This window comes from Penicillium antarcticum (genome assembly GCF_028974205.1).
Source record: "Penicillium antarcticum strain IBT 31339 chromosome Unknown utg000002l_segment0_segment0, whole genome shotgun sequence".
Classification (NCBI taxonomy): domain Eukaryota; kingdom Fungi; phylum Ascomycota; class Eurotiomycetes; order Eurotiales; family Aspergillaceae; genus Penicillium; species Penicillium antarcticum.
The window spans coordinates 500119-526517 of record NW_026695300.1 but is presented as its reverse complement, the minus strand read 5'-3'; the positions used below and the strand labels follow the sequence as shown (position 1 = coordinate 526517).

The window sequence follows — 26399 nt, the reverse complement described above, 5'->3', positions numbered from 1 at the left end:
AGAATCACAGAGAAGAGAGTGAAACGGGTCACAACAAAAGAAAGTCATGCTGCATCACGACTAAGCTCTCAGAAAGGGATCATGTCCAGCACGAACGCAACAAGGGACTACCGGGGAAGCTGTTCGATGTGGATGCGACTGTTTTCTGATTTGTGTGCCGATGTTGATGCTTCAGGGTGAGGGGTTGTTGAGAGGCTGCGAGGTGCAGGGGTTGCATGCCTGGAGAGTTGGGCAAGTTCCCCGACGAGTCTGGGAGGAATGTGGTTAATGTCATGTGGTTGGGAATAACCTCGGTAAGCATTGACTCACCTGGCATGCTCATCGTGCCAGTCCTCATTGGCTGTTCGGATATGCTTAAGCTGTTCCTGGATGCTGGCCATCTATTGATATCGAATTAGTTTCTGTATATACTATGGTCTTCAGACTTCATATGAATGGGTGGAATGCGGGAAGATCTGATGAGTAGGAAGACTTCAAACGGGGCTTTCCCACCGTTCCCTCAATGGATGGGCCGAGGTCCTCACCTTCCGTTGCGGCTGGACCCCCATCTTCAGCGTTTTCGCTACCCTCATCGGCCGTTGCCCACCGGCTGGCCCCCAAGCCTGAGGTGCTGCTCCGGTCTCCATCAGCCTTCAAAAGCTGTAGCTCGGTTTCGAGCTCGCGCACACGTCGTCGACTGGCAGAGATAGCCGAATCCACGTCGCCAAGTTGGTTCAGGAGACCCATGTTCTTGTCAATCTGATCGTTCAGGTCGCGTTCCCCCGCGGCCAGCTTTTCGGAAAGAGTCCTGTTCTGGTTCTTGCAATCAAGCAACGAGTCAGAGACAGTAGCATTATCAGCCTTGAGGGTAAGAAGCTGATCGCGACATTCCGAGAGCTGCTTCATGAGAGACTCCAGATGCGACTTCTGGCTCTCCGAGTCAGTGGCTGATTTCTGCAGGATGTTCAGTTGGGTGACAGCAGCTTGATGCTTCTCCTCAAGTGCAGTATGGGCGGCCTTGCTCTGGGAGATCTCAGCAGCATAACGAGCCTCGACGTCCCTGGAAGCAGAAGCGGCAGACTCTTGTACTGCAATGTGAGCCTTCTCAAAATCGGCAAGTTTACCCTCAAGATCAGCAATGGTAGCCTTCAAGCCATCCAAAACAGAAGTATCCTGAACGGCAGCCTTGGCCTCTGACAGCTGAGCAATAACATCAGCCAGTGCCACGTCGTGAGACTTCTGGAGTTCGTCCAGCTTAGCCTTGTTCGAAGCCTCAAGCTCCTCCTTCAAACCGGACAGCTTAGACTCGTGCATGGTGAGAAGTTGCTCGATGGCCTTGCCGTGTTCGGCTTCAGCATCGGCAGACTTGGAGGCCTTCGATGCCTCGATTTCAGCTTGCAACTTAACCTTAGTCTCTTCGAAGCCCTTCTGCAATTCAGCGACTTGCTTCTCGTGGACCTCGGCATCGGTCTTGCTAGAGCTCTGCAAGGCAGTGATTTCAGCCTGCAGCTTAGTCTGGGTTTCTTCGAACTGCCTCTGAAGTTCAGCAGTTGCCTTCTCGCGCTGTTCGGTGTGAGCTGCAATTTCACCTGCGTGGCCTTCCAGCGCAGACTTCAGCTCGGCCTCAAGAGACTGGACCTTGGTAGAATGAGTAGACCCCAATTCCTTACTCTTGGCAAGGAGCTCATCGTGCTGCGACTGAAGATTGCCAAGGGCAGTCTCGTGGGAGCCGGATGACTCCTTCGCCTGAGCCAGCTCCGATGCGAGCTGGGCTGCATGTTGAGCCTTCAATTCTTCGATGGCCTGGGCGTGCTGGGTAGCATGCTGGGTCTTCAAGTCCTCCAAAGCCTTGGAGTGTTCATCAGACACACCAGCGGCCTGCGAAGTGTGTTCCTCAAGAACACGGGTGGCCTCGGCGGCCTTCTGCTCCAGAGCCTTGAGCTTGTTGTCCTTTTGGACAGCCTCCTGCTTGTAGTAATCTTCAACATCACGAAGGCTGTGGTGAAGTGCCTCGGCTTCGGCCTGCTTGCTCTGCACTTCCTCCTGGAGTGCGTTGATCTTTCCAGTGCCGGTAGAGAGTTCTGACTCCAAGGACTCACACTTCTGGCGAAGAGCCTCAATCTCCTGAACAGCGACGTCTTGGGCGGAGGCCTGGCCCTCATCGAGAGCGCGACGAGATTCTGCGAGAGCATTCTCGGACGCCTCGAGCTTTTCTTGCAGGGACTTGAGTTCTTCCTCGTGGGCCGTCTTCAGCACAGCAATTGCACCTTCCTGTCCTTGTTGGGCAGAAGCCTCAGAAGCCTGAAGTTGTTCTTGCAGGGACTTCAGCTCGGCTTCGTGAGTAGCCTTCAACTCGGCGATAGCATCTTCCTGTCCCTTTTGAGCAGCAGCCTCGGATGCCTGAAGCTTCTCTTGAAGAGAATCTAATTCGGCCTTGTGAGCAGTCTTCAGCTCAGCAACGGCGTCCTCTCGGCTCTGCTGGGCAGCAGCCTTGGAGGACTCAAGAGCACTCCGGAGCTCCTGAATTTCCTTGGTGTGCTCTGAGCCGTTAGACTCCACTGCAGCGGTGACTACGGTGAGCTCCTTCGCATGGGAATCGGAAAGAGAAGAGATGGCGACTTCATGGGCGGCTTCCAGCTCCTTGACCTTGGATTCCAACTGTTCGGCAGCGGCATCGCGGGCCTCGTGGAGCTCGCTTTGCACCTTCTCAAGGGCCCGCTTGAGATCGGTGATTTCCTGATCTTTCTCGGCAATTGAGCCGGTGGTCTCAGAGCTCTGCTGGGTGGCTGACTCGGCCTCGGCAAGCTTGGCCTCAAGGGAAGTCACTTGCTCCTTCAGGCTGAGCACACTCTGCTGGGCAGATTCCTCCGCAGCGCGAACTTCTTGCTCCTTCTGGGTATTCAGCCTACTAATTTCGGTGTTCAAGTTCTCGAACACCTGGTCACGGCCCTTGAGCTCTCGAGTAATCTGGGCATTCTGCTCCTCCAAGGTCTTGAGCGACTGAAGCTCCTTGTTGAGAGCCTCAATCTGGTCCTCAAAGTTGGCAGCGGCGGCCTTGTGCTCAGTCAGCTCCTTTCCAATGCTCTCCAATTGAGCCTGGTGCGCAGCCTTGAGATCCTCGAGTAATGCAGTTGTCTTGTCGTCGCCTTGTGCGGAAGCGGATTGTTTGGCCTCCTCGAGTTCTCTTCGAGAGCTTTCTTCCAGCTCTTTGCGCTGGGTTTCGGCCTCTTCGAGTTGAGCCTGCAACGCCTGTAGTTGCTCGCCATGAGACGAGGTCAACTTTTCGAGTTCGGCGGTGTGTTCAGCGCGAAGTGCATCGGTGGCGCTTTCATCGGTGGAGGGCTGCTCGGCAGACACGGAGAGCTGGCTCAGCTTCTCGTTGACGGTCTCAAGCTCTGTCTTCAAGTTGGCAACAGTCTCTTCGCTTTCCGTAAGCTTTGTCTGAAGAGCCTGCAACTTTTCGGAATCACCTGCACTGCGCGTAGCAGAGGCGCCGCCAATAGTGCTCAATCGCTTCTTGGGATCAGCGGTTGCGGTTGATCTCACGGTACTTGTGGGACGAGTAGTGGAAGCCGACGTGGGAGTTCGGCTTGCAGGGGTGGCAGCAGAGGTCAAACGACCCATTGGCTTGCTCGTAGAGCTAGCGGCGGTGCGTGCGGTAGTGGTGGTGGCAGGCTTCCTCTCCGGAGTAGGACCAGCAACGCTGGATCGACGATCAACCGAAGAGGAGGTGGGTCTCAAAGGTGCGCGAGTAGACGTAGTGCCAGCCATGGACATACGCTTAGCCGTACCAGAGATTGCTCTCTTCTCGTCTCCAGAGCTGGCCACAGAGCGAGGCTTTTCGTCCGCAGAGCTGCTGACAGACATGCGAGACCGGTGAGACGAGGTCGAGGTCGTCGAAGCACCCAAGGGCTTACGCGTAGCCGTAGTCGTTGTGGGACGTGTGGGGGGCTTGTTCAAAGTGCCGCTGGTGGTGCCGCGGGTAGCAGTGGTCGTGGGCTTTGTTGCGGATGACGACGTAGGCCGCTTGGTGGCTGTTCCCGACGAAATAGGGCGCTTCACAGCTCCAGGCTTTTCCGGGCTGGCCTTGGTTGGAGAAGCCTTGGGATTTTCCTTGGTAGCCTCAGGGCTGGATTTGACCATCTCTTCACCTCCGGACACAGTAGACTCTACCGGAGTGGCCGGGGGCGCATTCTCGTCGACCTCTGCAGGAGCAGAAGCCACGATGGGCTCGGCATCCGATGACATAGTGGCGGTCCGTTCCAATTAGTGTATTAAAGGAGGACAGGTTCGGGTTATGGTTCGAGTATATGCGAGTGAATTTGTTGAACAGGTAAACTATAAGGTAAAGCTCCGTCAGCACGTGTCAAACAAAATTGTATCACATTGAACGCATTGCTCGCAAGCCGATATATGCCTCCAAAGCCAGATCCAAGTCGTAGCTCCCCGTTCGTGCAATCGCATAGACCCATCAGCGGATCTGTTCCCAGCACTGATACACATCCAAGGACTGGCAATTTCAAATATCGAAGCCAGCAAGTCAATAATCATGGTGTAGTTGCCCCAAATTTAACGCGCGCATAGCTTCACTTGAGCTTGCAAGGTGTCCAAACAGAAAGAACAGACAAAGAAAAGAAGTACTCACGCGCCGTGCACACTGTTCCGGCAGCTTCAAGGGCCTTCAGTCGAAAGCCGATGTACAGACCAAACGAAGTCTGACAATTAAACACAATTGGGGAGAGAAAATGACCATCAAAAGAAGATGGGGAGAGTACGGAGAAAAGGGGAAGCGCGAAAAAGAAGAAGGCGGTGTCTTTTGGAGGGGGGGGATCGTCACTCTATACCTAACTGGAGCATCTGGGGTATTTCAAAGCCCTTACAGATTGTGATACGCTCAGTTTTAATTCCTGGTCTCAATTGTTGTCTCTGCTGGGTGCGATCTGCGTTTTGGGCACACTCTGGCACACTCAGGTACACTTTGGGCGCAATACGAGCTGAGCTCCTTGCAATTTCCCGAGACTAAGTTGTATCTAGCTATATATAGCTTATTGAGAGATATGATTTAATTTCGGCTGCATAGTTATAATATCGCATCGACTATATGCTATGTCCAGTATGCATATAATGGCTGACTCTTGAAGTAAACAGAATGTTGACCACAACAACGCGATCTTTGGTTCGCGGCTAAACCCGAAACGGAACCGAGGTTAGGTCCAGTACAGCATCATTAATTCACTTGGGGTATGGGTATGTAACTGAAAAGGACTAATATGAAATGGCTATTCCTCCTCATCTCGGTGTTTCATAGTCTCCGTCGCTGGGCTTCGGCTTTCAGGTCTTTGAGAGTACGTCTTTCAAGCGTAGGCCCATATCTCATGTCAGATTTAAGGTCGACAAATGTGTCTTCATCTGTTGGAAAGTTAGAAAAGGAAATGAGACGACCAGACTAAGCCACAAACTTACCATCGGTGGGCCCATTGATTCCCTCCAGAAGCGCCAGTTTCTCTGCCTTGGTCCACGGGTCACAAGTAATCTTGCTTTGAACCTCCGTCTGTTCAAAGTGTTTGTATTTGGTGGGGACTCGATGGACTCGAGATGTTCTTTCAAGCAGTCGACCATCATCGAGCGCATCTTTGATGACCTTGATACTTTTAAGGATCTCACGAGATGTAGCTAGGACGTAAGATCCCAGGTGGTCATAAACGTCTTTGATTGAAGATATCCGGTAACATATGGCCCAGATTAGATCTAATGCAATGCGAAAGTGTGGTTTTGCGCGTTCTCCTGTAGTCTTCCAGGTTTGGAAGGCCACAACGAGGAGCTTGATCAAATCGGGCACAATATGTGCTTCAAATTGATTGATCAAGTGTCCACCGAGATCTTCTTCCATGTTCGGGGCTTCTTCAACGATAACTGACTGACCTTCGTTAAAAATGCTGTTCGCGATGAGTCGACAGTGGTCTATCAGGAAATGGGCTGAATATGGTTCTTGGGTCATAGACTTGTAGAGGTCGCGTAACCGTTGGATGAGCTTTTCTGTGCCTGAGAAACGGCCTTCCAGCTCGAAATCAGCTCGCGGTTTTAAAGTTCTTCTCTGACGGCAAATGAGCTCCCAATCCTCCTTGAACCCGGATTCCTTCACACTATCCTTGAGCCAAGAAAAGATACCGAGTCGGACCTCGTGATCCTCGACTAGACCAAGCGTGCCCCGTCGGTTTGAGGGTTCTTTCCCCCTAGACGATGTTGTTGGACGATCCGCAGCATCCTCCTTTCGACTGGCATGGTCTCTTCGTCTTTGACGGGGCTGAGCCGGGGTCTCCGGTATCTGACTACTGTATTGATTTTGTGAGGATTGTGATTCAGTTGCATCCGATTGATTCCTCTGTGTGCGCTTCCGGGAATCCTTTGTTTGGGTGGGAATCTGCACCTCAATGGCAGATGGCTTAGCGGGGTGCTGTGTAGGTATTGGACTGTGGATTTCTGCAGAATCGCTCTCTGGATCATCTTGAGCTTCAGGGTCGGCATCGTCCGAAAAGAGGTGTACGGGTTGAGAGAACAGGGTTTCCTCTTCCTCGCCCTCGACGCCATTTTCGTCACTGTCCTGCCCTTCCACGATTTCTTCGCTAATATCGGACTCAGACTCGTTGCCGTTCGGCTTCTCATGATGTAAGTCCCCATTATCGCTGCCGCTGTGAACTCCATTGGAATAACTATCTACAGAAGCAGGTGAACTATTTTCTTCTCCTTCGTTCTGCGCTTCGGTTATCTGGGGCGACTTCGCTGGGAAGAGGTCGCTAGCGCGGGGGCGAGGGCGCAGGTTTCCAGAACTAACTCGCCGTGGGCCGTTGATAGATACAAAACCGCTGGATTCGGGCTGATATCCCTCTCTGGGTGCGAAGAGGTCATCGATGCTGGAATGGATAGGCGCGGGTGGGGTGAACTGCCTCTCATTGCTGGCGTTTGCCTCATTCTCTCCAATGGTCTCAATCTCAGCTTGAATTTGTTGTGATCCTGTAGATTGATCAATGTGTTCGGCGGATTGATTGTCGTTGGATGATTGTTGTTCCCCGTTGGAAAGGCTGCGAGGGGTTGCACTTTGTGACACTGGATCAACTCCGATTTGGCGGTTTCTTAAAGCTCTAAATCGCGTCGTTGGTTCGCTGATACGGTCGCGTCGAGCCCTGCGCGTTTCTTGAGGTTCCGGTGGTGAGGTAGGGAGATCGTAAATATTGGGTATGGGTTCATTGACCGTGCGCCGCCTTTTGAGTTCGGTGTTGACGTTGTTGAGATAATCCAGAGAAACATCGGTAGACCGAGGCTTGGTTCTCTTCGGCATTTTGCGCGTGGGAGTGGGAAAGGCAAGGGAGGAAAGGAAGCTCGTGTGGAGTCGAGTCCCTAACATCATCCCGCATGTGGAGTGCCCCTCCAACTTTCTGTCTTCACAACTCCCCAACCACTATCATGGCTACGAATGGACCTTCCATTCGTGTACTGTCCACTTTGGACTCCTCTGCGCCGCATGTCTTTAGAGCCCCGAGCAAGAAGATCCACGAGTCGCAAGATGTATCGGCCTTCCTCACCTCAAAAGCCTATACTGATATCATGACTTGGCTGTTACAACTCAACCGATCGATGTTTCCCTTGAAATTAGACGACGGCACCTCCCAGTCTTGGCTTATCAACAGTGATGCGATTTCATTCTCTGCTCCTATCCGACAATTACAGGAACTTCTCTCCAGCCTTGAAGACATCATCCAGGAGGTTCCGCCCGATACTGGCCCGCGGAGATTTGGAAACATAAGCTTTCGAAGGTGGTGCGAGGTGGTTAAGAGTCGCGCGTCGGACCTGTTAAAAGAATGCTTGCCAGCAGAGCTCTTACAAAGAGTTTCACCAAACGGGGATGGTGTGACCGCTGGAGAAGAACTGAAAGCATACCTCGTGGGCAGCTGGGGCAGTGGACAGCGTCTAGACTATGGTACTGGCCATGAACTAAGCTTCCTTGCTTTCCTGGGCGGATTATGGAAGTTGAACGTATTCCCCAGATCCGAGCCTGGCGTCGAGGAACGAGCTATTGTTATCGGGGTCATTCAGCCGTGCGTGTGCCTATGCTGCTACGGCATACAGCATACTTCTTCGTTTGCTAACGATCGCCTAGATACCTGGACCTGGTTAGAAAACTTATTAAAACATACACCCTTGAGCCCGCGGGTTCCCACGGGGTCTGGGGACTCGATGATCACTCCTTTCTTCCTTACATATTTGGGTCTGCCCAATATTCACCTGCAATCACCGACTCTGATTTGACACCAGAAGAAGGCTCTCTGCCTGATTCTCCAGATCCAGGCGGAGTTGTCAAAGCAAATATTGTTGAACAGGAACGAGAGACTAACCTGTACTTCTCCGCAATCGGTTTCATTTACGATGTGAAGAAAGGCCCTTTTTGGGAACACAGTCGCATCCTCTATGATATCTCAGGTATCCAATCTGGTTGGGGTAAGATTAACAAGGTATGTATTCCTTGATGTCCATTGAAAGCGTTGGCCTTACATTCAGTCTCTAGGGAATGGTCAAAATGTACAACGCAGAAGTTCTTTCTAAATTCCCCGTGGTTCAGCATTTTCCCTTTGGGAGTCTGTTCAGCTGGGATAAGGATCCCAATGCCATCCCTCCTCCTTCCACAGCCCACGCAACGTCTGGACCCCAGGCAAGGCCCGTCGCGCCAGATCACGGTCATGCTTCCATAGCCACTCCTCGTCCTATGCCTGGAGCTGGTACTCAAGCTCCTTGGGCCAACTCAGCAACGGGCACACGGGCCGTGCCGCCAACGGGTGGAACAGCAGCTCCATGGGCTAATGCAAGGAGAGAAGGTATACCCGGCGGTGCAACAAGAATCCCTTCTGCTCTCCCAGATACTTCAAGGCTACCTCCGGGCCCTATGGCGCCGATTAGAGCCCCATGGGCATCTTCACAGTCTCCACCCTCACAGAGCGGCAATGTCGAAGTGCATACAAAGGCTCCCTGGGCTAAATGATAATGAAAGGATACCACGAATAAAAATCACGATCTTCCATTGCCCCAGTATTTCAGAGGCCTATGTGCTGATCCTCACCTTACCACATGTAATAACAAGGAATCTAAATAGGCGAAAATCGGCCCCATGGCCCCTTGAGCGAATCACGGCGACATTTGAGGTCCGCTGCCAAGAAATCGGGCCGAAGTCCACCAAATGCCAAGCCCTCCAAATCGATGTTGCCTTATGAATTATTCTTATATTGTAGCGCACAGATACTGTAGTCCTCTCCCCTGTAACCTCCCTGTCGGATTCTCTAGATAAGCTGCTACACTAAACACCTTGGCATCATGAATTGCCCCTCTCGGACCGACGATACTCTCCTGCATGATGAGTGGAATCAGAACCCGCCGCATTTCGCTCCTGACTTGACGACTCGCCAAGACTTCATCGGCATCTCAAACGCCCGCGAGCACAAAGACGATGACAATGGTCTGGTGTTGCTTCAGGGCCAGTCGAATTGGGCTTTTATACAGCCGCTCGAATCATCAGATCGGGGGAAACGCTTCCCTCAGGGGCGCGAGGCGTCCACAGGTATAGATTTCATATTCCTTTCCTCATGCTTGCAATTTTGACCAAATGAACAGGACCCCTCGCTCCCCAGAAGACCAATCCTAGCATTGGTCATGGAGAAGTATATCCAATCAAGAGTACTTCGTCCTATCAAAAATTCAAGGACTGGGCAATCTGGCTGCTCTCAGTCCTCTGCGTCTCTGCCCTTATTTCCTACGACAGCCTAAGCAAGTACTTCATCTCGAAACCACCTCTCGTTCTTGACGCGCCTCTTTCTGTTGAACAGCAAGACCCAGAGCCAGCCAAGCGATCAAGTTGTGCCACAGGTGGTGTCCGTGGAGCTGCATACGATCTCCCACTGCATGTTGCAGCGCTGTTCATCATCCTTGGAACATCGACTATTGCATGTGCATTCCCAATTCTTGCAACTCGGTTCCCGCGACTTCACATCCCGACCTCATTTCTGTTTTTCGTCAGTCATTTTGGAACTGGTGTTTTGATCGCTACTGCATTCGTGCATCTGCTTCCTACTGCATTCGAATCATTGAACGACCCATGTCTATCGAGTTTCTGGACTAGTGACTACCCTGCCATGCCGGGTGCTATTGCACTCGCTGGTGTGTTCTTTATCACGATCATTGAGATGGTATTCAGTCCAGCTCAGAGTATTTGTCGTGGAGGGAACCATGGCTCATCGCCGAATCCACCCTCACCCTGTCCTGGTAGAGATGTTCCAACCCAACTTTCTGATCCTAGCTCTATTGAGCCTAGAGCACAGAGCTCACACTCTGCCACACCAGGCCTTCGACCCCATGTGCGCGACATGGGTCCCCTGGTCGGACGATCTTCGAGTATAAGCCGAGCGATCAATCGCATGGGCGATGAAAACGAATCGATCGTTCGAGTGTCTTCTGTGCCTGAAAACCAAACCCATCACGAGAAAGAAAATGGAACCATCCAGTCGGATGTAGAGCGAGATGAGGATCATCATGTTCTTTCGCCGGATCAGAAACAGAAGAAAGAGACGATGCAGGTTTATCTTCTTGAAATGGGCATTCTGTTTCACAGTGTCTTTATTGGCATGTCGCTCAGTGTGTCGATTGGGAATGAATTTGTTATTTTGTTGATCGCCATTGTATTCCATCGTGCGTTATTCTTCCCTTCCCCAGATTCCCTCTTAAGTGCATGAATCAACTAACTGATCAATTTACAGAAACTTTCGAGGGCCTGGCATTAGGATCCCGAATTGCTTCGCTTCCCTGGTCAGAAGGACAACTTCAGCCCTGGTTCATGTCACTTGCATACGGCTGCACGTATGTTTCTTGGACTCCTATGCGGTCATCTAGAATCAAGAGCTGACAAACATATAGAACGCCAATTGGACAGGCAATCGGTCTTGCAACCCACACTCTCTACAGCCCTGACTCGGAAGTCGGCTTGCTCGTTGTTGGCATTATGAATGCCATTTCCGCTGGACTTTTGATTTTCGCTTCTCTCGTGGAGCTCATGTCAGAAGACTTTCTTAGTGATGAGAGTTGGCGCATCCTTCGTGGAAGAAGACGGGTTTATGCCTGTCTTTTGGTCTTCTTGGGTGCTTTCTGCATGTCTATTGTTGGTGCTTGGGCCTAAGTCATGTCCATCAGCTTGCGGTAAGCTGAATGAGAATTTTCCTGATCGTTTTTGGGGCAAACACTTTCATATGAATAGTGTCATGCGCCGATTCTTAGCAGATTCTCAGTTTGCCCTCAATAGACACTCCATGTAAAGAATGGGGTTGTGTGCTATATTCATTGGAATTATAGAAGGTGGAGGAGGGATTTCAAAATTATCCAACCCGATTTCTGGAAATTGAAGGAATATGCCATGATCTCTCTATAAACAAGAATAGAAGTCTGATTTTAACAAATACTGGGAAGGGGATGTTTGTTTTAAATCTTCGAAATAGCCAAAACTCTCACAGTTCACCAACGATGAGGGCATACCTTTCTTGTTTTCATCAAAGCACTGAAAACTACACTAGATGCTCTCTCCGCAATCGCTTACATCCACAGGAGCCACGCACAGTCTCACCATCCTTCCTACACCGACAAGTACTTGACCCAGGAACAAGCCTTCCACGACATCCAGAGAGACCACAACGATAATATCCATCTTGACACTTGGAACAATCGTTCGAGGTATCACATTTAGTCACACCCGTAGGGCCTGTGTTTGAAGTAGTGGTAGTGGTAGTGAGTGGTAGTTGTCATTGTGGCTGACTGGGCCCCAAGACAGAAGTTCCTTGGACCTTTGACCCAAGTTGCGGTGAAGCTACAGCGTCCGTCACTTGACTTGAGAATAGGGTTCAACTCCATCAGCTAGGATCTATCATATCATATTTTTCCACGAACTCGCTGCAGGGCTCTGGGTTGTGAGGGAAGTCAATCTTCGTGTAGTTGCAGCCGGTCACCAGGTCAGCAGGTGCATCCGTAGTTGACATTGGAGTCTCCGGGGTAAAAGCATATCTGTGTAGGAGTAATAAACAGGTCCATAGCCATAAGCCCGGTGATATGGTATGCTCAATTGTTCCAACGTATTAACACCCCGAGAAAGAATCGTGAATCCGGCTGCTTCTCTCCCATTTCTCGTATTTCATCATGCACGCACTCCTCCCGCATGTTGTCGTTTGATGCGAAACCCTGGTCGGTATCATTCTCAACCTGGTAGCCGGCAGCCGACAGCCGACGACTAGTTGCACCTTAGCTACATAGTGACATAGTGCTTCCTCCTACAAATTTCATTCTTGTAGCTTATTCAAGGTCTGTCAGCATCAAATTTGGTAAGGTATTCTGATTGATTTATGGTATCGCGCTGTGGCTGACAGCGATTCGTTCAAAGCAACTTCACTTCTCCCGTCCCTGTCAAACATATCAGACCGGGTATCATGATTCTTTGTCTACACTTGTCCAGCGGCTGTGCAGGTTTTGATATCCATGAGCCATTGAGAGCAAAGTATCTCAGTTGATCGAGCGCGATGCGCGTAGTCGGTCTCCAGCATTGAATACAAGACTCTTCGGCTAGCGATCTATAAACGCAGAGTTAGAGCACCACTCAGAATGAATGGAGATCAATGACTTACATTGCATATGTCCTCAATGAAGAAGTATCCTCGTCCAATCCTGCGGTCTGTAATATAGTCTCTGAAGCATTCGTCCTTGTCATTCGCCATCTTCCATGGGATTCTACCCGTCCTCATCGCGATGTAGATCATAGCAGCAGCCCAGATGTCCACAGCTGCAGGGTCAAATTCACTGCCGAGATAACGTTCGGGTGGAACATAGGGGTTGGGGTAACGACTTTTCTTCGGCAGAGTTGCTTTTTCCACCTTACCAAGGTGGAAAGATTCAGCGTTTGTGAAGTTGGAAATCTTAAGACATCCATGGGAGGTTAAAAGGAGATTTTCCGGCGTCAAGTCGCAATGAGCAATCTCCATTTTGTGCATGTAATGGATGCCGTGCATGAGCTGTTTGAAAAAGCAGTCGGCTTCGCTCTGTTCAAGATGACGTGATGCGGTGATCAAGGAGTATAGGTCGCCACCGGAGCAGTGCTCGACAGATTCGCAAAGATCGCCGTTGCTGAGCTCATATAAGTCGAAGTTTCGAACAATGTTGTGGTGATCCAAAGAAGATGATATATCAAATGCAGTAATGATACGCTCTCGGTGAATCTTGCCGGTTGGATTTGATCCACAACAAAAGGTTTTGACTGCATATATGCAATCAATATCTGATCTCACTGCTTGGACCTCTCGCGATGAAGAGATGTCAGTAGAGGAGCTGTGCTTAACAACATCCTCGATCTCTTCATTTTCAGGCATTTCTTTTCTCTCTCTGGCTGTGATAGAGGTGGTGTTGTTCGCCATGCCCTGCTCCGCTTCCAGTTTCATCATTGGTGGTGTGCAAGCATTCTTAATTTTGGTTTTGAAAGATGTCTGACTAGCAGTTCGATCGTTTCGAAAACGCTGAACCTTAGGCAGTGGTGGCCTGACAAAGTGGGAATGCTCCCCGTTCTCGAGTCTGAATCTTGGACTTCCGGTGCATGTTTTTCTTCTCAATGGGAGGCGAAGTATATTTTCCATCGTTGCTAATTTTCCTTCGAGGTGGAAAGGAACTTGGTTTATCGAAGCGCGGCTTCGCCCAGCATATTGGGAATCGTATGATCTTTCGTGTCGGGTATCGGAGGAGAGGGGGGGGACTCGGTTGTTCGTTGTATAAGTCTTTGGAGCAAAAAAGGCATCTTGCGTCGTAAAGCAGTCAACTTGGATTACGTTGGAAAGATGCAGGGCTTGTGAAGATGTATACAGTTTGGACACTTGTATTCCGCCCAATTTCTGGACTCACTGAGGCCCTCGCTACATACGTATTCTTTGCCTCACATGAGCCAAGCCGTTTGAGACAGGACATGTCAGCAAGCCCTAGAATCACTTGGCTGTTCTCCCTATGGGCTCTTGGCATACGAACATTGTAGGGAATGCGCTTGGCAACTACATGTAGGGCAGTCCATGATTCATGATTTGGCTGTCTGGTCATAGGTGGGTATCCCGACCAAACTTTCCGGTCCCACCCATTAATGTGTATTTCATGTTTAACCACCCACAAAACTGATCAAAGCTAAGGTAGTGGAGGCTATCGATTTTTGTTCCACGACAGAATCATGGTAGATAGCTTTGCGATCCCGGATAGTATGGGGTCTGTCTGACTTGTGTTGAGCAAAAACTCCGCTTCATCCGCTTAGGTGCCAAGAGTTTGGCGCCAAGAACTGCCAATCCTTTTCTGCAGCGGAGTTTTGCCACTCCCCACCACATATTCAATCTGAGCGCCCAATTTGAAAGCCATAAACGAGGGAGGTTTAGCTACACTCTGTAAAAATGCAGGCAGAATCCAAAGAAAAATAACCTCGTCAATTCCCCGAGCAAGGGTAAAAATTTCCGAAGGATTGCGTAGGCATGACGGGCTCTTCCCAAATTGGCTGGTCGTGGCTTTTCCATGGCCGAACCATCGCTAACTTCTTGGTGCATCTTCATAAACTTTTGGTGCCACCATAGGGAAATGATACCGCAAAGCAATTGGGCGGTACAAACCTTCGTGCATGGAAGTTCTCAGGAAAGGGGAAGGTCGCCGCTGGGAATGGCAATGACTGGGTCTTGGAATGCATTCAACAGCAACTCAACCCACGTTTCTATCTTGGCAGCGCACATTCACGGTCCTCCCCAATCCCCACATATGCATACATGTGCCCAAGCAGCTTCCTATCTTTCCCCAAATCTCGTAACGCTAGGCCGGGCCCTGTTTGGTAAGACTTGGCCAGCCTTGGCGGGGATTGGTACGCTTTAGTATGACTTGGCTGGACTTGGCCGGACTTGGCCACACATTTCCACGGGTCACTGCGTCTCGGGTTTTTCATTTATAAAGCTATCTTGAATCCCCTGAATTCACAAGATCCTGAGCAGTGACACTATCCATAATTATGGGTGAAAAAGTTACCTCTGGCACTTCTGGGCCTGAGATCAATGAGTTGCTCTCTAAGCCAGCCCATTCGCTTCCTTATGATATTGTCGTACAGGAACTAGGCAGTCAAGTCGACGAAGGTCTCAGCAATGATGAAGCAGCGCGTCGCTTGCAGCAATATGGCCCCAATAAGCTGGAAGATGGCGAGGGTATTTCGGTCCTCAAGATTCTCATTGGACAGGTCGCCAATGCGATGATGCTAGTTAAGCCTACCACCTCCCTTTAACTGCAGAAGAACACACGGATCTGATCTTATTCTTTGACGTAGGTTCTCATCCTGGCAATGGCCGTTAGTTTCGGCATTCAGTCATGGATTGAGGGCGGATTTATCTGCGCTGTGATCGTTCTCAACATTGTTGTTGGTTTCTTCCAGGAATATGCTGCGGAGAAAACCATGGAATCGCTCCATTCTTTGAGTTCCCCAACCGGTATCGTATCCCGAAATGGTCAAACATTCTCTGTGCCTTCACTGGAGATTGTTCCTGGTGACATGGTGGAATTGAAGACCGGTGATACCGTCCCTGCAGACCTGAGGTGAGCATCATATTCTTGGCATTCATTAGCCACAGTACAGTTTCGAAGTCTCAGTACTAACCATTTTTCAGACTAGTCGAAGCAGTCAACTTCGAAACAGACGAGGCCCTACTCACCGGTGAATCTCTGCCAGTTCAAAAGGAGGTTGACTCCATCTTCAAGGAGGATACTGGCCCCGGAGACCGTCTCAACATCGCATACAGTTCCAGCACAGTCACTCGTGGCCGCGCTCGCGGCATCGTCGTCCGAACTGGCATGGGCACCGAAATCGGCTCAATTGCTGCGGCTCTCCGCGAAAGTGATTCAAAAGTTCGCAAGGTCAAACGCGGCCCTGATGGCGAGACCAAGAAGCGCTGGTATCTGCAAGCATGGACTCTCACTGGCACCGACGCTGTTGGAAGATTCCTCGGCGTGAATGTCGGAACCTCTTTGCAGCGTAAGCTGTCTAAGCTGGCTATCATTCTATTCGGTGTTGCAGTTCTCTTTGCTATCGTTGTGATGAGTGCCAATCTTTGGAGCTCCAAGAGTGAGGTTATTCTCTATGCTGTTGGAACTGGACTGAGTATGATACCTGCCTGTCTCGTTGTCGTTTTGACCATTACCATGGCTGTTGGAAGCAAGCGTATGGTTGAGAGGCATGTTATTGTTCGCAAACTTGACTCCCTCGAGGCTCTTGGCTCTGTGACCAACATTTGCTCCGATAAAACTGGTACTTTGACCCAGGGAAAGATGGTTGTACGCAAATCGTGGGTGCCTGCTCTTGGCACATACTCCGTTGGATCTTCTAACGAGCCTTTCAATCCGACCTTGGGTGATGTGACCTTTAGCTCAGTAGCCCCTGAGAACCACGATGCGGAAAAGGATGGAGGTCCTTTCGATTGTCAGGATCTCCTCTGTCCTGAGCTTGAAGATTTCCTCAATGTCGCTTCGATGGCGAACTTGGCACACGTTTATCTGTCTGAAGAGAATGAATGGCATGCCCGCGGTGAGCCCACCGAAATTGCCATCGAGGTCTTTGCTTCGCGTTTTGACTGGAACCGTGATCGCTGGACCAAGGGCTCTGAGCCTACTTGGCGCCAGAAGGCCGAGTTTCCTTTTGATTCCACAGTCAAGAAGATGTCTGTTCTTTATAGCACTCTAGCAAACGGTGAAGAAAAGAACATGGTCTTCAGCAAAGGAGCAGTTGAACGGATCTTGGACGCTTCTACCTCCATCGTTTGGGAGAAGGGCTCCGCTCCAATTGCGTTGACAGATGACCACCGTCAGACCATTCTTCGCAACATGGACGAACTGGCTAGCCTTGGTCTCCGTGTTCTTGCCCTTGCTCAGAGACCATTCGACCAATCCACCCGTGTATTGGAAGGTTCAAACTTGGAGCGTGATGAAGTGGAGAAGAACCTCCAGTTCCTCGGTTTGGTAGGAATCTACGACCCCCCTCGGCCTGAAACTGCTGGTGCTGTTGCTGCTTGCTATCGCGCTGGAATTTCAGTACACATGGTCACTGGAGATCATCCGGCAACAGCCAAGGCTATTGCCCAGCTCGTGGGTATCATTCCAGCCAATTTGAGCGAAGTCTCGGCCGAAGTCGAGAAAGCCATGGTTCTCACAGCAAGCGAATTTGATAAAATGACTGATGAAGAGGTCGACGCACTGCCTATTCTACCTCGAGTTATCGCGCGCTGTGCTCCCCAGACAAAGGTCCGTATGATCGATGCACTTCATAGACGAGGTGCTTCAGTTGCCATGACCGGCGATGGAGTGAACGATTCTCCTTCTCTAAAACACTCCGACGTTGGCATCGCCATGGGAAAAGCAGGCTCCGATGTGGCCAAGGATGTCTCTGATATCATCCTCACAGATGATAATTTCGCTTCGATTCTAAATGCTGTCGAAGAAGGCCGACGAATCTTTGATAACATTCAAAAGTTTGTGCTTCACTTGTTGTCGGAGAACATTGCTCAGGCTTGTACACTTTTGATCGGACTTGCCTTTAAGGATCTGGATGGTCAATCGGTCTTCCCATTGTCACCAGTGGAAATCATCTGGGTTATTATGATCACTTCCGGCATGCCTGACATGGGACTTGGTATGGAAGTGGCAGCTCCTGATATCATGGATCGTCCTCCTCACTCGGTAAGAATTGGAGAACCCAATATGTTTGGGCTTTGGATGCTAACAGATGATTAGAAGCAAGGTATCTTCACATGGGAAGTCGTGATCGATATTCTCGCGTATGGCTTGTGGACCTCAGCTCTTTGTCTTTCTTCCTTCTCCCTAGTAATGTGGGGATTCGGAAACGGCAACCTCGGACGCGGTTGCAATCGCGAGTTTTCCGAAGAGTGCGAGTTGGTCTTCAAGGCACGCGCTACCACCTTTGTCTGCTTGACATGGTTTGCCCTGTTCTTGGCCTGGGAAATGGTCAACATGCGCAGGTCTTTCTTCCGCATGCAGCCCAAGTCAAAAAAGTATTTCACACAGTGGGCGCATGACGTCTGGCGCAATCAGTTCCTCTTCTGGTCTATCCTCGCTGGCTTTGTTACCGTGGTTCCTATCCTCTATATCCCCGTCATCAACGACGTGGTGTTCAAGCACAAGGGAATCACTTGGGAATGGGCTATTGTTGTTGTCGAGACGCTGCTGTTTTTCCTGGGTGTTGAGACCTGGAAATGGGGAAAGCGTGTCTTCTTCCGTCGTATGGGTCGGCAGCAGCACAAAGATGCTTTCCAGCAACAGGCTGGCTCGCAAGCCTGACATGAACAGATGTCACGAGTGCAACTCTTGGATTCAAGAGGGTGCATTCGTGGGTGGAGGAAAGAAGTGGTGGTCAAATTGTCACAAGCTCGTTTTGGTTTTCCAAAGACGAGATTGAGAGGAGATGTTGAGACTAGCTTTGAGCTAGGTAGATTAGGATTAGGTAGCTTTCGGTATTTGGGTATAAAGGTGAGTGAAAATAGACAAGAATATGAGACTTTTTATTTGCAGAACTAGATTTCTTGTAATGACGAACTGAGGCAACTTCCTTCACCCCGAGGTGATAATTGTTTCGTTGATATGTGGAAATTCGTATTTACTCAAAGTCGACAGGAGGCAATCCTCTCTCTTCTAGAGCTCCTTGGACACTGCTTTCCATCGTTAAGATAGCCTTGTCCCAGGTGACAGTTCCCTCAAGCCGGGATCCATGCGGCTCTTCTGGTCTCTGCTCTCGCGAGTGCTCATCGACGAGCCACATCAGCCAGCGCACCACCGAAACAGCTTTGTCCAGGTCTTTCTCTTCCATCGTCACACTACTGAGATATGTACATAATGAGGTGACATCTTCGCTGTATGGGCCCCCAGCTGCAAATGCCTTGTGCCATGAACCGACGGCATCTCTAAGATCTGGCAATTGTGAGAGGCGCTGCGATGTAAATACAGGTCGTTTGGGGAGAGGGGGAAGAGAGAGACGTTTCTCTACCGGGGCTTGTGCAGAGTGTGCAGTCTGTCCTTGGCCCCGAGATGTAGGCCTTTGTAGGGGTGCAACCGGTTGTGGCCGCTGTTGCATGCGAGTGCGCTTTTGTTCCTCTAGCACTTCTTGTCGAATGTCCTCTGGTAACGCGGCAAGAAACTCGGCAGAAGCCTCCGTTTGCTCTTCGCTGCTTGGTGATGCCTGTCTTGACAAATTCTGTTCTTCGGGTCTGGCAGATACAGCCGCCGGTCGTGGGAGGGCAAAACTCGACTGAGTAATAGGCTTGGCCTTGTTTGCAAGCGATGCGCTCTTTGGTGGACGACCACGTCTCTTTTTGGGTGGTGAGGCTGGTCTTTTCAGCTTAAGTGATGGAGCGGTCGGTGGTTGTTGGGCAGGAACTGCGGGTGGTGGAGGTGCGGCAGCTGATGAGTGATCGTAGTATCCTAAGACTTCGTTACGGACATCTTCAGGTAATGCTGCTAGAGCATCAGGGTCAAGTTGAGACTGGGGAGGAAGAACTGCTTGGGCAGATTGTCGCAATACACTTGGGGGAGGACATGGAGACCCTGAGCGAGGGATTTGTCGAGGTTTTGCTTGGGCAACAAGCCTTGACCTGATATCCGTTGGCAGTTCGGAGACGACTTTAGGGTCCGCTTGGGTGGGCATGATAAACTGAGACCCCGAGATGTTGAGAGGCTTATGGGCACTATCGCTGAGTACTGGGTCTGCTTGAATACGGATGGAGTTGTCTTTGCTTGGACTTTCAAGTTCGTCGGGATCCATATCTGCTATGGTCTTCTTTGGCGGTGGAGATTTGAAAAAGTTGAGCTGTCGTTGGCTACTTTCCAGGCCTGAAGAGCCAGTCTTGATTGGTTCAAGTCTGGTCATCTGTACCCCCAGCCCTCTCAAATCTCCAGGTGAGAATTTGAAACTTCTCAACATCGATATCGCTTCCTTGCCAATGATGTCTGGTGCATTTGTCGCAACGCCAAGGGCAATGCTTTTGTTGAAGGTATCGCACTTCCCGTGCCCTAGATGCTTAACTGGCTCCAGCGGTGCATCCATAGACCGTCGCATAACCTTGAGTGTGAGCTGCTTGCCCTTCACCAGGTTTTCCATCAGTCTGCGATTCAGCTCTTCGCACAAAGATTTCACAAAGTCATCTGCCTGCTCCTGGTTGACAAATCGAATGCCCCAGTTGACCTCAGCTGAAACCGACTTCCTCACAACTTGGTCTCCAACCTCCGTTCGATCGATCCCGCGGGAGTATTCCCATAATTTGATGCCGTTTTTGGGTCCCAGTCCAGAGATTAATCTCTCTTTCGTGAGATCCCTGATATCTTTCACATATTTCACCCCAAGTCCCTCCATCTTGGTTCCCATATTATATCCAAATCCTGGGAGATCTTGAATGGTGAGATTTCCAATAAAGTCCAGGACGGCTTCCGGCTTTAGTTGAAATTGGCCAGCAGGTTTTGCTTTGCGTAGTGCCACTTTTGCAAGCAAAATATTGTTGCCAATGCCAACAGAGACTGCACATCCGGTCTTCTGTTTTATTGAATCCCGTAGATCTTGAGCTAGCTCATCTGCTTTGGCTTGCTCACGATCAACTGACCCTTCTGAAACCGCCTTGCCATCTGATCCACCGGCCTCTATACACAGGTTGCTGACGTCGACCAACGCCTCGTCGATACTGACACTTTGCACGATCCCGTCAATGGCAAGTATTGAGCTGTAGAACTTACGGCTGGCGTCTTCGTAGGCGGGGAAATCGTAGGGAAGGACTTTGAGATCAGGACACACTTGCAAAGCACCCTTCATCCACGTTCCATTCCTGACACCTTTCGCACGTGCAGGGTAGTTGCAGCTAGCGATTTCAGAGCCTGATCCAGAGCCATGTGCAATAGCAACTGGTTTGTCTCGCAGCTCGGGGTGCTTGAGAAGGGATACAGCTGCGAAAAATGAGTCGAAGTCTACATGCAAGATGTATCTCCTTGCACCTGGTGGTGGCTTCTTTTTTGATGCCTGGGACATTGACTTTTCCTTTGTTGCTGCTTGAAGTTGGGCCTTTAACTCTGCCTTCCATGTTGAAAGATGATGTAGACGGGACTCTCTGTAATACTGCTGTAGAAAGTCAGGATTACTGACACTGGATTTTTGCATCCTTGGGTCAGCAAGAAGCTGGGCATTGTACTCTTCAGAGGTGAGGTCAGGTTTCTTGGGGCTTTTTTGGAGAAGTGAGGGTGTTTCCGTTGCATCAGATGGTGGTTCTGATGCTGTGTCCTCTTTGTTTAAATTTGGCGTTTGCTCTGGAGTTCGTACAGCTTGGCCATTGATTGGTGTATTTTGTTCAAGTTGAGGTGTGGGTTGTTCTCGTGCCTCATCCTCTGTGGTGAAGCTAGGGAAATCGCCATAATCTGACTGAGATGGCTGGCTCGGCAAAGCTGGTGTTGGTTTTTGTGCTATTTGTGGTGGTGCAGGTGGTGTCAATGGTTTTGATGATGATACAAAGTCACCTTGACCACCTGAGCTCCCGTCCCTCAACTGGGAAGTATACCAGCTGGTTCTTGATTGCTCCTTATAGCCAGTGCGAGGGCTGTTTGTCTGGCTTGTGAACCGGCCATCGCCAAATTTGAGCACTTTTTGCGTCTGACCTTCATCTAGTACTCTATACTCATCCCATGGGAGTAGGCGGCCTGCCTTTATACTGTCGGTCACCCATGCGGGTTTCACTATGCGGTATCGACGGAACTCTTCACACTTCTTGGGTGTAAGAGCACTGGCAATGACATGCGTTGCCACGGTCTTTCCATCCAGATATTGGAGAAAGCCACCTCCATGGCTAACAATCATGCGATGGAGATCTTGAAGCGAAGGCTGGGTATATCCATTCACATGAGCAACCACGCCACGGAATATCGGCGGGCAGTCACCAGCGGAGGCTCTGATTTCAGCATCGAGGTTCTGCAGCTTCATCTTTTTGCGCCGCATATAGTCCCCAAACCCGCCAAAGCTGGAGGCCTCATATTCCTCTCCGGCTTCATTACTGAAGTCATCTGGAGGAGGTCAGACAAGAGCATATGGAATTTTGAGACTGAAACATACGATTTTCAATCCTTTTGCGCACAGCGCTTGAATTAATCTCATGACGAGAGCCCATTTTGGGCCACGACAACCACCATGGCCAGTATGCAAGAGATGAGACTCCACGAATGGCGTTAAACGCGAAACTGCAGTCACGCGTCACGGCAGAAGTCACGTGTGTCGGGCGGTGCAATGGGCGGCCAAGTATGGCAGTTAATTGGCGGTGGATCTCTGTTGCTGTCATTGGCTGCTGAGGCTGTCGAGGCAAAGAAATTGGAGGAAAAAAAATGTATAGCTATCTGCCGATCTTGCTCTCTTCCCTTCCTCCTTCATCCACACTTTTATTGTCCTTGTGGTTCATTTCTTTTTTGTTTGATCTTTTCATTCATTCTAAATAATTGTTATTATCCCGACTCTTTACAAAATGTCTGCCGTTCAGCCCGTCGCAGTCTATGCGCTCCGCGTTCCTCCCGGTGCCATGGTTGCCGCAGTCCCCAATGCTGCCGCTTCGGTGAGTTTGGATGAAAACCTTGAGTGAAATGTTTCGTATTAACATTATCCCAGTTCCGCATCAGCATGGCTGCCATTGATCCCGATGAGGAGCCTGAGTACGAGGATGACGCCGACTCGAGCAAGCCTGCCCGTGCTACTCTGAAGATTGTTCGCGCTCCTCCCGGACTTGACCTCGATGAGGAAGACTCCGAAGATGAGGACTACAGTGACGACGAGGAGGAGGAGGACTCTGATGAGGAGGAAGAGGCCAACGGTGGCCCCAGCGACAAGGAGAAGGCCCGCAAGTTGAAGGAGGCTGCCGCCATGAAGGATCTCGAGGATGCCATGGAGGAGGACTCCGATGAGGGTGATGATGAGGACTTCGATCTCAAGGCCGCCATCTCCAAGCTCATCAAGGGTAAGGGTCCCGCCCTTGACGATGAGGATGATGAGTCCGAGGAGGGTCTCGAGCTCGACGAGAACGTTATCTGTACTCTCAGCCCCACCCAGGTAAGTTTGACATTCTTCCTCCCGGCCTTGTCAGTTGAATATCGATAGCTAACCCCCTTGCAGAACTGCCAGCAGACTCTTGACATCACCGTCTGCGAGGGTGAGCCCGTCTTCTTCAAGGTCACTGGTAACCACACCGTCTTCCTGACCGGTAACTACGTCATTGGTCTCGATGAGGGTCACGACCATGACCACGACCATGATGATGAGGATGATGAGGACGACTACGATCTGTCCCCCGATGAGGATGAGCTCGACATGGATGAGATCATGGCCATGCAGGATGACGATGAGAGCGACGACCTTGATGAGATGGACGATCCCCGCGTCACTGAGGTCGACAGCGAGGAGGAGGCTGAGGCCCCCAAGCTCGTTGAGGCCAAGAAGGGCAAGAACAAGCGCGCTGCTGATGAGGTCAGCCTCGATGACCTGATGGCCAAGGCCAGCAAGGCCAAGTCCACCAAGGCTGAGGAGCCCACCCTTACCAAGGCCCAGCAGAAGAAGCTCAAGAAGAACAACGGTGATGCCGCCGCTGTTGAGCCCGAGGCCAAGAAGGAGGCCAAAACTGACAAGAAGGTCCAGTTCGCCAAGAACCTCGAGCAGGGTCCTACCCCCTCCGGTGACAAGCCTACTGGCTCCCTTGGTTTGAAGGAGGTCCGTGGTGTCAAGATGGACGACAAGAAGCTCGGAAAGGGTGTTGCTGCCAAGAGCGGCAACGTTGTCGCCATGCGCTACATCGGAAAGCTCGAGGACGGCAAGGTCTTCGACTCCAACAAGAAGGGCAAGCCCTTCACCTTCAAGCTCGGCAAGGGTGAGGTCATCAAGGGTTGGGACATCGGTGTCGCCGGCATGGCTGTCGGTGGTGAGCGCCGCATCTCCATCCCTCCTTCCCTCGCCTACGGCAAGAAGGCTCTCCCCGGCATTCCTGCCAACTCCAAGCTCATCTTCGATGTCAAGCTCCTCGAGATCAAGTAAACGTCTCGACATGACCCATTCATTTTTCTCGCCGGGGTGTTTGAGGGTACCGGTTTATTGCATGATTCCGTGATATCCATTGCTGTCTTTTTTTCCGCTCACTCTCCCATTCAGCTAGTGGGGTTTAGACCGCGAGGAATTTGTATCCCTGCATGGAAAAAGTGACTATATTTTGTTGTCTTAAAGTGTATTTTTTTTACTTGTTTGAGTCTGAATCAATTACATGATCTTGGAATTCTTGTCAGGGTAGAATGGGCTGTGCCTAACGCAGTATTTGCTGGCCATATAGTAGAGTTCATTATGGCTCGCCTGCTGTTTGTATAACATTGCCATATTCTATTAAATTATCTGCAGTACGAATCAAGCCATTGTCCAAACGAAGGTTTACGATATGTATGAGCTATGCTCCCAATATATTGTTTCGCCCTTGGATATTCATTACAACACCTATTGGAAAAGAGACGAGCTCTAATCTGTGCCATATGACTTTCATATACAATATCCCTGTGCTACTGATGAGTTCTGAGCGCGATCACTGTATCAGATCATGCAAGACATTGCAGTTCCCTCGTGAAACACAAAGTCGGTCATCACTCCATCGAGCTGGGCTTGTGGTTTAGTGGTATAATACTCCCTTAGCATGGGAGTGGTCCGGGGTTCGATTCCCCGCGAGTCCAATTTTTTTTGTTTTTGCTTTACACATCCTCATCAGTTCCAATTATTATATTGGTTGGTACTGTTTTTAATGCTAGGCCGATATTGTTTCAACCTTGGTTCAAGTATTTCTGAAAGTTTGCATCATATTGTCAGCATATGTTTTGACCAAGGATCCGGGCTTGGGTTCTCTATGTAGGGACTGCCCTTCAGTTATTTTGTCCTCCTTGTTTATGTACCCCTAGCAACTCTTATTGTTCCTTATGGGTTTTAATTGTGTGTGGCTCCAGCGGGTCATGTCTATCTACTGTGTTGAGTCAAAGTTATTGATGTTTTTACATAGATGGTTTCTCTTCACTGTTGTGGAATGCAGTTATATATAGTAGCGCTCAGTCAAATCGGACGATATTCCCACCCCATGTTACTTCGAGACGTGCCGAGTCATGCAACTTCAGGCGTAGTATACATATTGGATTGAAGAACAATAAAACAAACATAAAATGGGTACAAGTAGACAATCAGAGATAGCGTTCCCACCATCTTAGCCTACAGTACAGCTGCATGCCCACATGCAGTGTCTACCAAAGATACATCAGATTCCGGTAAGTAAATGGGGCAGACTACTATTGGAAAGCTAAGCCAATGTATTCATTGCTGTCTGTTTTGATCGAGACAAATACCCCAAAGACAAGCATCTTCCAAATACCAGCAGCCCTCTAAGAGAGATCGACGCTCTTCCCATCAACCTGCACGATCTTGAGTGTGCTTACATCCACCCCCTTTAAAGTCCGAGCCTAAACCATAATAAGCCAACGTATCTCAACTCTGGGTGGATAAAAAAGACTCACATTGATGGCAATCATATCACCATACTTGCCGCCATCTGCGCGAGCATACATGCTTACACCACAGTTGGAGCAAAAGCCATGCGGGAAGTTCATGGTTCCAAATCGGTACTCCTATAGAACATTAGACGCCGAGATGCTGCATGAAGACAGGTAACCTCAATACCTTGCGAGAATCATTTTCATTTCCCTGGAAAGTCACATTGGTCTGCAAAGCATAAAGCGAAACATAGCCCTTGAGATTACAGATTGAACCTAGGTAAAACATTTCGTTTAGTGCCTTATAATCCTTCTTTCATCGCTACTCGTCTGACTCCCCAAGAGGGAAGAATGTACAGTTGCATGATCTCAAGGTTTGCTCTTCTATGGGGGGCGAGAGCTTCACGGTGAAAGCGACCTGTCCGCAGTGGCAACTGCCCTCATAGGAGGACTGTACGGCAGTAGAGTTCGACATAGTCAGAGAAGGCGGTTATCTCAAGGTTCCCAAGATAAGTATCGTGCAGAGTGCCAGAGTCCGACCTGCGGAAAAGTCAGGCTATTGCGGCTCTTTTTATAGTGTTGTATCTAGCCCCCAGCAGAGTGATTGTTGGCCAAGAGGTTGGAAATCCCACGTGTCCTCTCAACCAAGACATGGCGTTTTGCTGATACGGGCGTTGCTTCCTGGGAAACTCTACTGGTTCGACCAGTGTTATCCAGAGACATTTAGGGCTATGGACCCGAATTCGAAGAATCCACATGGTTGCCTCTCATAT

General features: G+C 50.1%; 8 protein-coding genes across 8 annotated transcripts; 4 read left to right on the top strand and 4 right to left on the bottom strand.

The window, feature by feature from the left end:
• Positions 1–107: 107 nt before the first annotated feature.
• On the bottom strand, positions 108–4227 carry N7508_001189 (M protein repeat protein; the record flags this gene model as incomplete). The annotated part of the gene is made up of 3 exons (XM_058459255.1): positions 108–249; positions 310–380; positions 493–4227. 3 exons carry the CDS (start codon positions 4225–4227, stop codon positions 108–110), a joined length of 3948 nt encoding a protein of 1315 aa, XP_058322787.1.
• Positions 4228–5281: 1054 nt separating this feature from the next.
• Positions 5282–7315, bottom strand: N7508_001188 (uncharacterized protein; the record flags this gene model as incomplete). The annotated part of the gene is made up of 2 exons (XM_058459254.1): positions 5282–5388; positions 5443–7315. The coding sequence occupies 2 exons, from the start codon at positions 7313–7315 to the stop codon at positions 5282–5284; spliced, it is 1980 nt and encodes a 659-aa protein (XP_058322786.1).
• Positions 7316–7440: 125 nt separating this feature from the next.
• On the top strand, positions 7441–9010 carry N7508_001187 (serine/threonine-protein phosphatase 2A activator; the record flags this gene model as incomplete). Its single annotated transcript, XM_058459253.1, has 3 exons — positions 7441–8072; positions 8135–8486; positions 8540–9010. The coding sequence occupies 3 exons, from the start codon at positions 7441–7443 to the stop codon at positions 9008–9010; spliced, it is 1455 nt and encodes a 484-aa protein (XP_058322785.1).
• A 329-nt stretch (positions 9011–9339) lies between these two features.
• On the top strand, positions 9340–11191 carry zrfD (putative plasma membrane zinc ion transporter; the record flags this gene model as incomplete). The annotated part of the gene is made up of 4 exons (XM_058459252.1): positions 9340–9583; positions 9637–10707; positions 10776–10875; positions 10933–11191. 4 exons carry the CDS (start codon positions 9340–9342, stop codon positions 11189–11191), a joined length of 1674 nt encoding a protein of 557 aa, XP_058322784.1.
• A 1306-nt stretch (positions 11192–12497) lies between these two features.
• N7508_001185 (uncharacterized protein) lies at positions 12498–13490 on the bottom strand (the record flags this gene model as incomplete). Its single annotated transcript, XM_058459251.1, has 2 exons — positions 12498–12626; positions 12681–13490. The coding sequence occupies 2 exons, from the start codon at positions 13488–13490 to the stop codon at positions 12498–12500; spliced, it is 939 nt and encodes a 312-aa protein (XP_058322783.1).
• Positions 13491–15067: 1577 nt separating this feature from the next.
• N7508_001184 (cation-translocating P-type ATPase) lies at positions 15068–18393 on the top strand (the record flags this gene model as incomplete). The annotated part of the gene is made up of 4 exons (XM_058459250.1): positions 15068–15310; positions 15377–15642; positions 15714–17775; positions 17830–18393. 4 exons carry the CDS (start codon positions 15068–15070, stop codon positions 18391–18393), a joined length of 3135 nt encoding a protein of 1044 aa, XP_058322782.1.
• Positions 18394–18709: 316 nt separating this feature from the next.
• N7508_001183 (putative DNA damage repair protein Mus42) lies at positions 18710–22247 on the bottom strand (the record flags this gene model as incomplete). Its single annotated transcript, XM_058459249.1, has 2 exons — positions 18710–22143; positions 22193–22247. The coding sequence occupies 2 exons, from the start codon at positions 22245–22247 to the stop codon at positions 18710–18712; spliced, it is 3489 nt and encodes a 1162-aa protein (XP_058322781.1).
• Positions 22248–22595: 348 nt separating this feature from the next.
• Positions 22596–24148, top strand: N7508_001182 (FKBP-type peptidyl-prolyl cis-trans isomerase; the record flags this gene model as incomplete). The annotated part of the gene is made up of 3 exons (XM_058459248.1): positions 22596–22682; positions 22736–23173; positions 23237–24148. The coding sequence occupies 3 exons, from the start codon at positions 22596–22598 to the stop codon at positions 24146–24148; spliced, it is 1437 nt and encodes a 478-aa protein (XP_058322780.1).
• Positions 24149–26399: the final 2251 nt, after the last annotated feature.